General features: G+C 49.7%; 1 protein-coding gene across 2 annotated transcripts in view; it reads left to right on the top strand.

The window, feature by feature from the left end:
- WWC1 (WW and C2 domain containing 1) overlaps positions 1-16,297 on the top strand; it is a 158,841-nt gene extending 142,544 nt beyond the window's left edge. For both annotated transcript variants that reach the window (XM_025292279.3, XM_044947349.2), the window contains 6 exons: positions 130-250; positions 1,520-1,684; positions 8,971-9,063; positions 11,726-11,959; positions 14,248-14,369; positions 15,534-16,297. In XM_025292279.3, the coding sequence (XP_025148064.2) occupies positions 130-250; positions 1,520-1,684; positions 8,971-9,063; positions 11,726-11,959; positions 14,248-14,369; positions 15,534-15,600 (802 nt within the window). In that variant the 3' untranslated portion in view covers positions 15,601-16,297. The remainder of the gene's footprint in view (positions 1-129; positions 251-1,519; positions 1,685-8,970; positions 9,064-11,725; positions 11,960-14,247; positions 14,370-15,533) is intronic.
- The last annotated feature ends 202 nt before the right edge of the window (positions 16,298-16,499 follow it).

Below are 16,499 nucleotides of genomic sequence, written 5' to 3'. Positions count from 1 at the left end.
GTTAAAATTGATTTTTTAAAGTGTCCTTAATCCAGAAAATGCCTGGAAGCCCTGCCCTGAATGCACTTAAAGGCAGGTGAGCGGGTGAGCATGGGTGCTGTGGGTAATCACAGTGTCTTGTCATCACAGGAGGTATGAGGAGGGGACCAGCGAGAACGAGGCTGCAGCCGAGGAGGAGGAAGAGGAGGAAGAGGAGGAGGAAGGGGAAGAGGAAGCCTCCCCTGACATGGACGGGTGCCTAGCGTTAAAGGTAGGGAGGGCCGGGACATGGGAAGGGCTGTTTTGGGGGAAATAATCCTCAATTATTGAACCCGGGCTGTCAGAAAAGTCTCGGGGCTAAGTCTCATGCCCCAGCATCAGGGGACAGGCTTTCAGAGTGGGGTGACCTGCAGAGGGTTGATTAGGGGTGTCCCTGCCTGGAATTGGAGTCATTTCAGTGACAGAAAATCAGGAGGAGTTGATTGACCCTCTCATCTCTCCCACCCTCTGTGGTTCCCAGTTCTCTGGGCAGACCTGAGGCTGTACAGTCAGCTGGCCTGGATTCAAATACTGGCTCTGCTCCTACCTAGCTGTGTCGCCTTAGACCGATGACTTCATCCCACTCCAGCCTTGGCTTTCTCATCTCTAAAATGGGTGCAATAATGCCAGCCTTGCAGATGGGTGGATTTCAAAGCAGTGGATTTCTCCATTTGGGTCTACCTGAAGGACAGTAGGAAAGGGGGTCTAGTCGAGTCACTGTCCCCTTCTGCTCTCCTGCTGCACTCGAGTGACATGTTGTAAGAGGCTCCATGCTCCATAGAGAGAGATCCCCATATTCTTTCACCTGTGGGACTTCTGGGAGTGGAGTACATAGGGGTGGAGGTACAGGTTGTGTGGGGAGGTAGGGGTGTTGGAAAAGAATCTGGGCCTGCCTTCTAACTACTCCACACCAAGAGGAAATCCTGCTGCAGTTTCTCCAGCCAAAGGGGGTGCCTTTTTCAAAAGCACACAAAGGCACTGTTTAGGCTAACCAAGGCTTTTCATTTGGGTGTTTTTATTTGTTGATCTCTACTGGTAATTACTGCGAAAGGACAATAGAAAAGCTGATCACCTAGTTTTTAAAAAACGAGGTTTGCTAGTTGCTTCCCTAACTCCAAGAAAACATCTGCAGTTCTTGGCTAGGGCGATGGAAGCCTTGGGTGTGGCTTTGTCAAAATATGGTTGGCACATTATTCTTGAGGGTGTGAGGCCCAGGACATCCGTGCCTGAGGTACCTCTACTGCTTATGTGAGCTTGTTAGGGGACTGAGTCTCTCCCAGTGGCCCCAAGCACAGGTGTCAGGGAGGATTGGGGGCCGGCATGCAGGGCCTCGGGTGCCACGCTGGCCGGGCTGGATCCGCGGAAGCCCCCGGCTGTGTCTGAGGGCCAGGGGTGAGGTGATCGGAGTGGGGAGCAGCTTCAGTGTCCACCCCGTGAGTCTCAGGGTGGGTGGCTGAGACTCTGGGTTCTCCCAGCCTCACAGCCGTGACTTCTTCCTCAGGTGGACAAGGAGACCAACACAGAGACCCCAGCCCCATCTCCCACGGTGGTGCGGCCCAAGGACCGGCGGGTGGGCACGCCCTCCCCGGGGCCGTTTCTTCGAGGGAGCACCATCATCCGTTCCAAGACCTTCTCTCCAGGCCCCCAGAGCCAGTACGTGTGCCGGGTAAGCAGCTGCACAGTCGTCCTCCCCGGAGCACCCGCTTCTCCCCCTGCAGCTGAGAGCCCTGGGCCTCGCACGGTTCTGGGTCCAAGTCCTGGTCCCACCCCTGTTGTCAGTCATTCTTGGCATGTTACACCTGTTTCCTTATGGAGTTAATAGACCAAGTCTATGCAGTTGCTCTAAGGACTTAATTGGCTAAAGCATGGGAAAGGCTCAGTAACCAGTACATGGCCAACATTTTTATATATGTGTGTGTCTGTTTACTTATATATATTTATTTAGTTGCTTATTATATAAATATAATATGTATATTTATTTACTTACCCAACCACATGGCACATGGGATCTCAGTTCCCCAACCAGGGACTGAACCCATGCCCCCTGCTGTGAAAGTGCAGAGTCCTAACCACTGGGCCACCAGGAAATTCACAGCCAAGGCTGCTTATCAGTTCAGTTCAGTTCAGTCGCTCAGTCATGTCCAACTCTTGGTGACCCCATGGACTCCAGCAGGCCAGGCCTCACTGTCCATCACCAACTCCTGGAATTCACTCAAACTCATGTCCATTGAGTTGGTGATGCCATCCAAACATCCATCCTCTGTCATCCCCTTCTCCTTCTGCCTTCAGTCTTTCCCAGCATCGGGGTCTTTTCCAGTGAGTCAGCTCTTCACATCAGGTAGCCAAAGTATTGGAGTTTCAGCTTCAACATCAGTCCTTCCAATGAATATTCAGGACTGATTTCCTCTAGGATGGACTGGTTGGATCTCCTTGCAGTCCAGGGAACTCTCAAGAGTCTTCTCCAACACCACAGTTCAAAAGCATCAATTCTTCGGTGCTCAGGTTTCTTTACAGTCCAACTCTCACATCCATACATGACTACTGGAAAAACCATAGCCTTGACTAGATGGACCTTTGTTGGCAAGGTAATGTCTCTGCTTTTTAATATGCTGTCTAGGTTGGTCATAACTTTTCTTCCAAGGAGTAAGGGTCTTTTAATTTCATGGCTGCAGTCACCACCTGCAGTGATTTTTGGAGCCCCCAAAAATAAAGTCAGCCACTGTTTCCACTGTTTCCCCATCTATTTTCCACGAAGTGATGGGACTGGATGCCATGATCTTTGTTTTCTGAATGTTGAGCTTTAAGCCAACTTTTTCACTCTCCTCTTTCACTTTCATCAAGAGGCTCTTTAGTTCTTTTTCACTTTCTGCCATAAGGGTGGTGTCATCTGCATATCTGAGGTTATTGATATTTCTTCCGACAATCTTGATTCCAGCTTGTGCTTCCTCCAGCCCAGCATTTCTCATGATGTACTCTGCATATAAGTTAAATAAGCAGGGTGACAATATGCAGCCTTGACATACTCCTTTTCCTATTTGGAACTGTTTATAATTCCAACCAACTCTCCACTCTGTTTACGCCCGGCCCTGCTCTTCCACACCCCTTGCTGAGATCAGACTGACCCTCACCTTCCCTGATGGACAGTTCCTCCCCCTCCAAGGCAATGGCAGCATGCAGCCTGAGGTTGCAAAATAGCAACAGCCCTGGATTACTTAGCTGTGGGTTTAGGAGCTTTTTTTCATTGAACTTTTTGGCTACCATTGAAAACTTAAGAAATTCAATTAAAAATAAAATTTAAAATGCAGCCATTTCACATAAAACTCCAGTTTCTGTAGAGGGGGAAAGGGGCACTGTCTGGCCCCAAGGGCTGCACGTTCTGTCACAGTGATGAATGGCTGGAGCTCCTCAGTGGGGGCCACTGCCCTCGGAGTAGGGACTGGTGGGCCTTTTCAAGTTCACTGTGGCCTCCGCCTGGCCCTCTTTAACCTATTTGGCTTTTGGACCTGCTCTTGCAGGCCATGGACGATTTAGAAGCCGTGCAGTGGTCTTGGCTTCCGGATCCCCTTGCCTTCTATCCATGACCCCCATCTGAGGGGTCACTCCAGTTGCTGGGGCTATAGAACCCAGACCTTGTTTCTGAGGTTCATATGACATGTTGACATCCTTCCTTATCTCTTACCGTACAAAATGAGCAAGCAATAACTAGAATAATAAACAGAACCTTCCTGTCTCGTGCTCCAGTAAGTTGTGCAGGAGAAGCCCCTGGAACCCGCCCCACCTCATCAACCTGACATCCACTTGTCTATTGTTATAGAGGGAGGGGCTATGGGGGGATTCAGCATCTAATATCTGGTATCCAAGGCCTCGAGTTATAAGCTTGAGTGTGTGTGTGTGTATGTGTGTGTGTGTTCAGTTACCCGGTTGTGTCCAATTCTTTGCATGCTCCTCTATCCATGGGATTCTCTAGGCAAGAATACTAGAGTGGGTTGCCGTTTCCTTCTCCAGGGGATCTTCCCAAACCAGGGATCGAACCTGCATCTCCTGCAATGCAGGCGGATTCTTTGCTGCTAAGCCAGTAGTAGTGAAGTTAATTTTTTCATAACGTGACAATTTTACAAACGCACTGGCTACTTTTCAAATTAGTGCCCACCCCAAAACATTCCCTGCAGTACCTCCCAGAAATAACGTAAACCTCTCCTCTCTGTGTCGTCTCTACTTAATGTTAGAGCTTGTAAACATCCGAAAAGAAAGTGTGGGTACACGTAATATAGTTGTGTATCTTGCAAAAGGTACAGGGTTTCCTGCGGTCACTGAGTGTGATTTTAATGCAAGGGACTTCCCGAACCACAAGTGAAGAATCCTGCTTAATCCCAGCTCACAGCTGAAGAAGAGAAAAACCCAATCCGTGTTTCAAATGTGAATAACTTGAAGGATTTAGAAAAGCCCTCAGGATAATGGATAATCTGTCTTTGGCAAAATTACCGCCTTTATGAACATGCAGTGGAAATCAAACATAAAATGAAGGATGATACTTGTTGGAAAAATCACAGCAAAAGAAATGAATGTTTGATTTATCCTTTGTCATCAGGATTTAGAATGCAGTTGTAATTTTGTCAAATGGAAGATATGAAATATAAAACTTTTGAAAAGTGTTACTCTTTTCCAACTAAAAACTCAAACTTTCCCCCCTCAATGTTTACTATAAAATTCTGGTCTCCTATGTAAATGGATTCACTTTAAATGGCCTTTTCCAGAATTGGCATTCCTGATAACAAAGAGGTCCAGTCCCATGTCTCAAGCATTTTTAACACAACTAGCACTATGCTGCGGAGAAGGCAATGGCACCCCACTCCAGTCCTCTTGCCTGGAAAATCCCATGGACAGAGGAGCCTGGTAGGCTGCAGTACATGGGGTCGCTAACAGTCGGACACGACTGAGCGACTTCACTTTCACTTTTGCATTGGAGAAGGAAATGGCAACCCACTCCAGTGTTCTTGCCTGGAGAATCCCAGGGACGGGGGAGCCTGGTGGGCTGCCATCTATGGGGTCGCAGAGTCAGACACGACTGAAGTGACTTAGCAGCAGCAGCAGCAGCACTATGCTGAGCCTGTTCCACATTTTATTACCTGGACCAGTCTCCAACCTCAGGGCTGAAGGTAAAGAAATTCCCAGTCTGCATGGATCACCTGCCACAGGCAAAAAGGGCCTTTATTAGCAAAGATGTGTATTTTTTCTTCTTTTGCTTTTTGACTACACTTCAGCCCAAGCTTATCTGTTTCTGGTAGATTCTCACTTAAGGCTACAGGAAGTAGCCAATGGTACAACATCCTGAATTTTTTTTCTTGTCATTTCCCTTAAAACTCTATAGGGGTGTGCAGTCTGTCTCTTGAGATTCAAGAGGTAACAATAATGTATCCCTCTGTTTCTCACCCACAAAATGAGCATTCTCAAATTCCCAGCAGGGAATATGTGTCTGTGCTGTGCCCCCTCCTACCTCTAGTACACAGCCAGCTCCCTGTTTTTCAGCCTGTGGTTTATAGCACTCCACTCCCCTAGTACCAAGTCCTATACTGGTCAGGGTTCTTCACAGCAAGCAGCAGAAACAGACTGGGAGCAGTATATGTGGGGAAGAAATGTTTAAACAGGCAAGTGAGTAGTTCACAGATTCATTAGAAGGCTGTAGAAGCAACCTCAGAAATCAGGCAGGAACAAGGCGGGCCAGACCACAGCGAAATCACACCCTAAAGACAGGTGAGGACACAATGCTGCTGCAGAACATGGCCCCAGCTGGCCCTGCAGCTGCCTTTGGGGTTCAGCACTGAGTCCCCCAGCAGACTCCTGACACTGCAGGAGGCCAGGAAAGCTCTAGCTGCTGCTGCTGCCACTGTTCACCACTGATGCTGCTTCTCCCTGAGAAACCAACAAACACAGATGCAACGAACAAACCAACAAACACGGAATAGAAGAGAGTGGCCTGGCTGAGTCCAAGAGGCACAGCGACGAGATTTGGTCCAGCTGACCAGCTTGTGATTCAAAGACCAGCGCGGTTGCATTTAATTGTCATAGTTGACTCCTGTGCCGGCTTCTAGCTGCAAGGGAGGCCATGAAAGCAAGTCTCTGGTACTTTTGCCTCATGAGTGGAAGGTAGGCTTTGTCTCCCACTGAGAGTCATAAGAGGATGGAGTTTCATATGCTAATTAGGTTAGCAGCACACACACACACCCCCCCCCCCCCAAAAAAATTCCCTGTTTTTCCTGTGTCATCTAATCTCACAAACAGCCCTGCAAGGCAAGTGGTGTTAATCCCATTTCATAGATGCCGCAAGTCAGGGCACTTTGTTGTGAGCACAGGCAATCCCTTCTCCTGGCCTGACGCCACATCAGGAGCCCTCTGCCGGGTGTCCCCTTCTTTGGTCCTCAGCATGGCCTGTGTCACCTGGTGAGTTTCCTGGGCTTGGGGCTTCCACTGGACTTTTAAGTCATGAGGGGTGGGGACAGTGTTATACTCTCCACAGCTCCCCACAAGCCCTGTGGCTCTGACGCCTACATATCAGCAGCGCTGTCTCACGTGTTGGTTGGCTCACTTTGACCTGAAGCATACAGTTCTTCCAAAATTCTAATTTTCAAGTAGACCCCTCTGACTTCCCGTTATTTCGCCTCTCTGCTCCTCAATCTCCCTCTAATGGAGATAACAAAAAGGCAACAATATTCTCTACCATGTCTGAGATCAAATGCACTAAAACATCCTTAAGAAAAAGTTAAATTCAAGGACTTAATGTAACTTTCATCGCTCTTTTATAACATGGTCTTTAACACATAAACAACTATGACTTAAGCATCAGTCGTCCTGACACGTATTTCTAGTTTGTATGACATATATTCTATGAGTGCCACTTTTGGATTTAAACAATGCAGAATAAAGCCCCCTTCTGAAATGATACCCAGCCAGTCCATTTGTATGAATCCACCCCTCTGTCTTTATATTAGTTTCATCTCTGAGCATTACATGCATCCTAAAGAGGACCATGAAATTAAAAGCCATGAAATTAAAAGACGCTTACTCCTTGGAAGAAAAGTTATGACCAACCTAGATAGCATATTGAAAAGCAGAGACATTACTTTGCCAACAAAGGTCCATCTAGTCAAGGCTATGGTTTTTCCAGTGGTCATGTATGGATGTGAGAGTTGGACTGTGAAGAAAGCTGAGCGCCAAAGAATTGATGCTTTTGAACTGTGGTGTTGGAGAAGACTCTTTAGAGTCCCTGGGACTGCAAGGAGATCCAACCAGTCCATTCTGAAGGAGATCAGCCCTGGGTGTTCTTTGGAAGGACTGATGCTAAAGCTGAAACTCCAGTACTTTGGCCACCTCATGCAAAGAGTTGACTCATTGGAAAAGACTCTGATGCTGGGAGGGATTGGGGGCAGGAGGAGAAGGGGACGACAGAGGATGAGATGGCTGGATGGCATCTCCGACTCGATGGACATGAGTCTGAGTGAACTCTGGGAGTTGGTGATGGACAGGGAGGCCTGGCGTGCTGCGATTCATGGGGTCGAAAAGAGTCAGACACTACTGAGTGAGTGAACTGAACTGAAAGAGGACGTGGCCTTGGATGGGACATTGAACTGTTGTTCTGATGCTTACCAGCTATATGGTTTATAAAAGTGTGGTAATCTCTCCCAACCTCAGTCCCCTCAGTTAAGATAGTTTGAGGATTAAATGAAACTGTCGGTAAAGCCCGTGGCACATAATAGGGGCTCCGTCCGTATGGCTGTTGTCTTGTTTGTTTGTTTTTATTTGGCAGCACCAGGCTGTAGTTGGGGCATGGGGGACCTTTACTTGGGCAAGTGAACTCTCAGTTGCAGCACGTGGGATCTAGTTCCCTGACCCAGGATTGAACCCCGGCCCTCTGTGTCGGGAGCACAGACCCTTAGCCACTGGACCGCCAGGAAGTCCCAGTGTGGCTTTGTTGTTACTGTCGTCTGTTTCTCATTCTGGTTGACACTCTGCCCAGTGCAGTAGCTATTTCATCAATGTAGCAGGACTAGTAATATCATTATTACTGATAATTACTAATAACCACAAACATGACAGTGTGGACAGCTTCTCAGAGGAGACCCACCTCAGTGAGCTGACAGCTGCCAAAATAAATAGACTCTGGAGCATCAGCCTGTGACAATCCCCCTGACCTGGAAATATGACTCCAGAGAGAGACCACCATCTCCCCTCCCTCTCCCGTCCTCCCGCTGGGGACATGAACTGTCAGGAGAAAAGCATCCGTTTGACCGTAGCCCTGATCTCTGGCCACAGATGAGGAATGTTAGCCCTCCAGGGAGAGTCCAGATAACTGCGGGATTGAATGGGTTCTGATGAGGAGAGAGCTGTGACCAGCACAGCCCTCAGAGAACCTGTCTGCCCCATCTCCTCCAAGGATACAGTCCTGAGGTCTGGCCTGTGGGCTGCCTTCTCACGTATGTATCAGTCTCGACACGGGCTCCATTCGAGCCCTGAAGGTGGGCTCTGTGGGCGACAGGAAAGAGTTGGTGCAAACAGGCCTTAGCCTAGGAGGCCAGGGGGCAGTGTGTCCTGGGGTCATCCGTGGCTGGTGTCCATCCCGCCAGGCTGCACCAGCTCCAACCTTGAGCAAGTCGGGTAGCCCCTCACCCGCCGTCTTCTCATTAGTAAAGTGGCGATGTCCTCTCCCATGGGGCTGTTGGAAGGATGAATGAGGTCTTGTGGTTGGCACACAGGGCCACGCATTGTTGAGGACCCAGTCAGTGAATGCTCACCCAGAGAGAAAAGGAAGGTCGAATGAAACCTGCCTCCTGCATGCAGTCCCCACGGGGAACACGGAGAGGAAGGACGGGGCTGGGGACCCCACCACCCTCCTGGCCCCAGTGTCCTTTTGCACACACTCGGACCTTCATGAGTGTCCCACGCCTCTTCTCTCTGCAGCTGAACCGAAGCGATAGCGACAGCTCCACCCTGTCCAAGAAGCCACCTTTTGTTCGAAATTCCTTGGAGCGGCGCAGCGTCCGGATGAAGCGGGTAAGACGGTCCCTTTGTTTCCCCAAGCCCGGTGTCCCTCACGCACATCCCCTGATGCCTGACCGTTTCTCCTCAGCCACTGGTTGGAAGAAAGCACTTGAAAGCATGGTGGTATTTGCAAATGGAAGTTGGTGAACTGTGAGGCCTGGGTAGGCACTAGGGAAAGTGCCAAGGGGTAAATGTAACATAGTTTTTGTGACCAGTACGTTAGATCAGGAGTGGGTATACTTGTGTAGAAACCAGAGTCACGAAGAACCAATCAACCCAAGACATCACAGCTACCAATGGGAGCCTGCCTCCTGCAGGTCTCTGCTCCCTGTGTCGTCCAACTGACCGAGCAGTTGAAGGTCCCTTGCAACAGCCTCCTTGCAGGAAGAGAGGCCAGATGCCCCTGCCCCCCAACGCCTCCCCACCGAGAGCTGACCTGGAAGCAAGGAGGTGCGAATGGGACTCAGTCCAGCTGGAAACTCCCAGGGAAGAGGCCCCAAGCTGTCCCCGCAGAGCAACCTGGCCTTTCCTTACGGAGAACGTGGCTGCATGGGGGTTGGCAAGAGGCCTTAGGCCAAGGCCCGACTCCTGCTAGGGTCTTTCACTAGTCAGGGCTGCAGGAGGGGCAGGGGGCCCTCCCCACTGTGGGCTTTCAGCGCAGACTTGACAACAGTTCTGGTGAACTTACAAAACTAGAAAAAACCCAGAAGCCAGAATGTCAGAAAGAGAAGTAGAGACAGCCAAGCAAAAACGCATAGAAAGAAGAGCGTGCTGATAGCCCCGTGTAGGGGCAGCCCCGTAGCATCTCCGGCAGGCCTGCTGCTGACCACCGGCCTTGGGAGTGGTCCTGTGCCTGGCCGTACCCTGCCTCCACAAGTCTCCAGAAAGAACCAGAGACAGCAGGAGAAAGAAGGCAGTGCAGAAGAGGCTCCCTCCCAGAAAGGAGAGGGTGCTGGCTTCGGGAGAATGTGGGCATGGCCGCAAGTGACAGGGGCATCCCCTGCCCCACCCCGTCTGCTGTGGCTGGCTGGCACTCCAGTCCCTGGAGCACCGAGTCACCTTGGGAGCTTGTTGATGATGCAGATTCCGAGGCCACACTCCCGTCTGCCTCATCCAGGCAGCTGGGGTGTGGCCCTGGAAGCATCATTTTTATAGGATCCTCAGAATTCTGGACCAGGTGTTCCGTGATCCACTCCTGGAGAAATGACACCGAGGAGCTCCTACTCAGTCCCCCCTGCACGTCTTACAACCCCCGCCCCCCCTCCCCCCACCCCCTGCCGCAAGGCAAGCCTCACAGAAGTTCCTGCTTCTTCATCTCCTCTTCCCCTCAGCCAAAGGGATGCCTTGCAAAGGGGGCCCTTGATAGCTGGTCTGAGCCCATGTTCCCTTCAGGTCCTTTCCATGTCCTGAGGCACAGGGGTGTCCAGAGGCTGGGCCAGGACCCGTGCACACTGCAGACCTTCCTCCACTAGCTGCCTGAGCAATGCGTGTTGTGGACAGGGCCACCTGGCAAGGGTCTGAGAGGACCTCTAGTAGCTGTGAGCAGTCCCTGGTCAGCAGCTGAGTGAGAACATACAAGGAAATGAACCCTACCCAGGACCTGAGGGAGCCTGGCTGCAAATCATCCCCTCGTCAAACCCCCGGATGGGGATGCAGTCAGTCAAAACCTAGATTTCAGCCTCATAAGACCCTGAGCAGAGGATTCAGCCAACCTGTGTCTAAACTCCTACCCAGTGAAAATGTGGGATAATGAGTTTGCATTATGTTCAGCTGCTAGTTTGTGTAATTTGTTATGCAGTAACAGAAAACCAATACAATGCCCAATAAAGTGATTTTTAAAATGGTATTAATACATAAGACATTAACTATGAGACCTGTCCTCACTTCAGGCTCTCCAGCATGCTTTTAGGAACAGGAAACCACTCAATGGAGTGGTTCTGTGCTTTTCTAGTGTGACCATTGTCTAGTCTGTGCTTATACATGAGCAAGGCCGGGAGATCCAGCTGAGTGATCTCGGTGACTCCAGGTCTCACATGAAGCTGCTTTTGCTTAGCTCTGCTGCCCCTGTACTATCATTAGTCATGTCCTACTCTTCGGGACCCCGTGGACTGTAGCCCTCCAGGCTCCTCTGTCCATGGGATTCTCCAGGCAAGAATACTGGAGTGGGTTGCTATTTCCTTTGCTCTGGCCCATGTCCAGTCTCAGAAACTTGTCTGGATATGTCAACGCAGAGAGAGGCAGAGCTCAGGCAGTAGATGGAAGCCAGTGAGAGTAAGGGAAGCAACTGCGTGTAGGGAGTGAGTGGATGGGATCCGGAGCCAGCTGCCTGGGGTGGAATCTCAGCTTCATTGCTTATAACGTGTGTGATTTAACCTCTGGGAGCCTCATCTGTGCACACGATAACCGTCAGGACCTCATAGGGTGGTGAAAATGAACTCAGGTAACAGAAGTAAAGCGCCCAGCACCATGCTTGGGACATAAAACTGCTCACTAATATGAGGGGTAGACATGGAAAAAATCAAGACAGGCTCCCAGGGGTTGGGCGAGCCTCACTTTTGGAATGGAAGCCCGCGGATGAACGAAGGAGGGTAGCTGAGCTCCAGAGCAGGGGAGAGCACAGGGTCACTGGACCCGGCCCCATACTAACCTGTCCAAACCATCCCCACCCCCGCAGCCTTCATCTGTCAAATCCCTGCGTGCTGAACGCCTGCCGCGCACCTCGCTGGACCTCGAGTTGGACCTGCAGGCCACCAGGACCTGGCACAGCCAGCTGACTCAGGAGATCTCGGTGCTGAAGGAGCTCAAGGAGCAGCTGGAACAAGCCAAGAGCCATGGGGAGAAGGAGCTGCCACAGTGGGTGCGGGAGGACGAGCGCTTCCGCCTGCTGCTGAGGATGCTGGAGAAGCGGGTGGGTGGCGAACCGCAGGAACACAGGGCGCGCCGCTGCAAGGGAGGGCGGCGAGGGCCCTGAATGGGTCCTTAATTCTGTGACTCACCGAGAGTGCTCCCAGAGCCCCTCAAGCTCATCAGCAAAGGAAGCCAGCAGTCCCTCCCCCAGGAAACTTGATTCACTGTCACTGGCTGCCAGGTCCTTTTGCTGCATTCCCGTGTTTGTGCGCAAGCCCTTATTACTCACACGTTTATTCCAGCAGCTGGTCCTTCATCAGGCATATGGGGGGCACTTTATCTACGCTGGGGCACACACTTGCACAGAGTAAATAAGAATGCTGACCTGCCCTCCTGCCTGCCTACCCAGTCCCACAGAGCACGTTTCTCCAAAGGGGAGAGGAGTGGGTCCTGGCCGGGTTTTATCCTGATGAAGACGCCTGAGGATACAAGCCTGCTGGCGTCTCATCCCTAGCCTAGTGAGTCGGAGAGATCTCAGCATTGCTCAAGAAAAAAAGATACAACCACAAAGGGGCCAGAGCACATGATGAGTTGAATTTGGGTGGCTGCTGCTTTCACACGTGTGTATTTGGGAAGGTCTCACACTGCAGGAGACACCCCCATCCCCAGCCTCCAAAGGCAGCTGTTTTGGCTCCACTCCCTAGAGGGGACTCCGGGAGTTGGTGATGGACAGGGAGACCTGGCCTGCTGTGATTCATGGGGTCGCAAAGAGTCGGACACAACTGAGCTACTGAACTGAACTGACTGACCTAGAGGAGAGGAGGCCAGGCGAACTCCCAGGGAAAAAGGGGGTTGGAAAGGGGACCTAGACATGGAGATGATGTCACTTGGAGCACCATGAGGAGTCTTGGGTTGGAGAACTCCAAAGCAGCAGGAGTTTGGAGTCTTTTATAGACCTGGGATTGAACACATCTATGACTAGCAGATGTTGGGTGCAGTTTTAGGGGGTATAGGTAACAGGCAGGCTCTAAAAGGCTATAAAAAAAAAAAAACCAAACTGCTATTTGAGCTTCATTTAAAACAATTGGATAGGTAAAAAATTGTCTTTGACACCAGTGGGCTCTTGAGCTAACAGATCCCAGACTGTGGTGAAGAAATAAACATCATAGGGTGAAGAAATAATCATCAGAGGCCATCTTTGACTCATTCCTTTCATACCTGCCAGGAGGGCTGTCCATGGCAGAAATGACAAGCTTTTGCTAGTTTTCTCTGCACACAGCCAAGCAATGCAACAGCACCTTCCAGACGGTGCCTCACTGGATTGTTGGGAGGGCCATTAGCTAAAATTCCAGCTCTCAATTAAGGTGATGAAAACATAAAACAGGAAGGTGGTGCTGGGCTTCTTAGGTCTGGACTTGTGGGAGCCTCAAATTGCCTCTAGTAAGTCAGAAGTTCCCCAAACATTTACTTCTTTCTTGTTTATTACATCAGAGTTATAATAACAGCATTAAGAGAAAATAGAAAATTAGAAAAAGTTTTAAGGAAGAGAAGGAACTAAATATGTCTCTAATGGTAGCTGTCTATTACATTTATCTTGGAGCTTCCTAGTAGCCAAGGCAAAAAGAGGTAAGCAAACAAGTATATATGTGTCCTGCCTTAAGAAAGCACCTACCAAGAAAAGTTGACCTTTCAAATAGTTTTTTTTTTTTAACAGTAAATCTATGACTATCTGATGATGATTCTGTTAAAGAGTCATTTAAATGGTATAGCTTCATTAACCAAAATACTGTCTTCATGCTATGTTTTCAAGTGTGTAGAACATAGATATTTGAGGGCTCTCTGGTTTGTTCTCTAAAGTGCTTCCTTAGGTTTGTATCAGGAGGGAAGGATGTATTGTTCCTCAAACCCTTGACCATAATTGCATGATTCGAAATTGGGTTTCTACGATTTCTTAGTTGTATGCCATTAAAGCAGTTTCTTAACATGCCCGATGCTTCGTTTCCACATCTGTAATATAGATTATTATAAAGCCTACCTTCCTAAGTGGCCCTGAGGAGCAGTGAGGTGACACGCATTTTACCAGGTAGCCCTTGCTGCCTTACTTCTGACACATGCATGTAGGTATTCAGTTCCCTGGCCCTGAAAACCTATCCTGTCTGACACATGTTGGGATCACTTCCCCGCATCATCATTTGGAATAAAGAGGAACAGGAAACATCATGGTGCCTCTCTGGTGACCCTCAAACCTTTTAACCACAGAAGACTCCTCATTTATGCTAGAAGGGTCTCCGTGGCTGACCCATTTCTAGAGACCCTAAGTACTCTCTGCTACCTCATTCTGCCCTCCAGATGGACCGAGCAGAGCACAAGGGAGAGCTTCAGACAGACAAGATGATGAGGTCAGCCGCCAAGGACGTGCACAGGCTTCGAGGCCAGAGCTGTAAGGAGCCCCCGGAGGTGCAGTCTTTCAGGTCAGCAAGTGGGTGCCTGGCCAGCCGGCCTTTCCCTTCCCACCCTGCCCTCCCAGCCTCGGTCTCCTCTCTGTCTCGATGCTCCCTGTCTGTGCTCCCAGCTCTCTGTAGCAGACGTTTGTCCTCCGCCGAGCCTTCCCCTGTGATCTGTGAGCCCCACGGTGCTTCCCCCCAGCTGTCTTTATCGGTCTCCGCACAACTCGACCTAATTTGTTAGATCCTTTTGTTTAATGAGTGAGCCACCTGCTCTGGCCTCTCCTCTCAGCGTTCCCATCACCAGTAACTGCGGAGGATTGGCCAAGGGATAAATCAGCCTGGCAGTGGAAAATGTTTGCTGGGCCTCCCTAGCACTGCCTGCCACCTGCCAGGATCTCGGGGAGATGCCTTCTTGCCACCCCCGGACCCAGGCGTGTCCTGGGCCTCCCCGTTCACAGAGGGTTTTGCATTTAGGTTTGTGTTATCCTCTCGGGAAAGGTATTCATGTTTGTGTATGAGCTAAAATGCATCCCTTGGAGGAATTTAAAGATGTAAAATATACTGTCATTTTTCTAACCACACTTGGACATCTTTTCATTCTTAACCAGCAGGGAATCTAAAACAGACCACAGTGGAAATGGCCAAGGGCCCTTTGAGACTTCAGAGGCCCCTGATCGGAACTGGAGGTGGTTGTTCCTGCTGATGTTCCCCCAAGGCAGAGATTCTCAGCCAGGGGTGACTTGAGCCTCCGGGGAGGGCATTTGGCAATGTCTAGGGACATTTTTGATTGTCAGAACCAGAGGAGGGCTGGCAGAGATGCTTCTGATGTTTTGTGGGTACAGGCCAGGGGTGCTACTAAAGACCCTACCTGCACAGGATTAGCCCCACAATGAAGAAATTATCCGGCCCATAATATCTATAAAGTGAGGTTGAAAAGCCTGCTCTAAAGGGATGGCCTGGGACTTCCCTGGTGGCCCAGTGGTTGAGTCCACACTCCCACTGCAGGGGGCTCGGGACCCCCTGCACCTCAATAAAAGATCTCTCACGAGACAATGAAGATCCCTCATGCTGCAACTAAGACCTTACACAGCCAAATACCTGGTCAGGGAACTAAGATTCCGCATGCCTCATGGTGTGGATGGGAAAAAAGAAAGAAAGAAATACATAAAGGAATGGCCTTTTTTACAGGGAGAAGATGGCATTTTTCACGCGGCCTCGGATGAATATCCCGACCCTCTCTGCAGATGACGTCTAATCACCAGAAAAGTATTTCTTTTGTCCCAGTGATCACGCTGTGAGCCTAGACTGTGGCTAAACTTATTTATGTGGTGTTATATGAAGGTACCAAGTCATGAGTCCTCTAGCACTCTTGTCCATTTGAAGATAAACAGAATTTTTTAGTTTGAGTTCTATTATTATTAAAAAAAAAAAAAAACAAAAAAAACAAAAAAAAACCAGCATTACAATGACAAGATTGTATAGTTTGTATATTTAGGAATGTATTTTTGAGAAAGAAAATTTAAATGAACTAAAGCAGTATTGAGTTGCTGCTCTTCTTAAAGTTGTTTAGATTTTTTTTTTTTTGTACAGATCTACCTACTAGAGGTTTCACTGCAATAAGAAGTAATGTTTGAGGGACAGTAATCCTCAAAGGATGTCCTGAAGGTGTCACAGCACAGCTGACCTTTCCTACTTAACGTATTTTGTACAATGTTTTTAAAAAGATGCACGGGAACTGTGCAGGGATTCTGAGGTGCGTCCGTGAATCTTCACGAGCTGTGATGTGTTTTTATGTGGCCGCCCGACGTGGAGCGGGCAGCGTGGGGCTGGCTGGTGACAGGCCTGCCCACGCTGGTCTCATGCCCAGTGAAGCCACTGACACGAGTGAGGGAGGGCTGTGGAGAACACCTTTCAGTTTTATCTCCATCAATAAAGTGGCCTTTCTGAACAAACGTCCTCACTCGCTTTTTCTCCCCTACCCCTCCCTTCATCAGTGTTCCCCTGGTTTTTGAATCTCCACTTCCCACTCATTCCCTCCCAACCTATCCCCAGGCCAGGAGAGTTTTTTTTTTTTTTCTTTTTGTTCGCTCATGTGCTCATCAAAGGAGCAAATGTCTGCTGAGCGGGGACTGCTGCAGACATCAGCTTGTGTGA

Source organism: Bubalus bubalis, chromosome 9 (genome assembly GCF_019923935.1).
Source record: "Bubalus bubalis isolate 160015118507 breed Murrah chromosome 9, NDDB_SH_1, whole genome shotgun sequence".
Classification (NCBI taxonomy): Eukaryota; Metazoa; Chordata; class Mammalia; order Artiodactyla; family Bovidae; genus Bubalus; species Bubalus bubalis.
The sequence above is the reverse complement of the archived record's forward strand: the minus strand, read 5'-3'. Positions and strand labels throughout refer to the sequence as shown.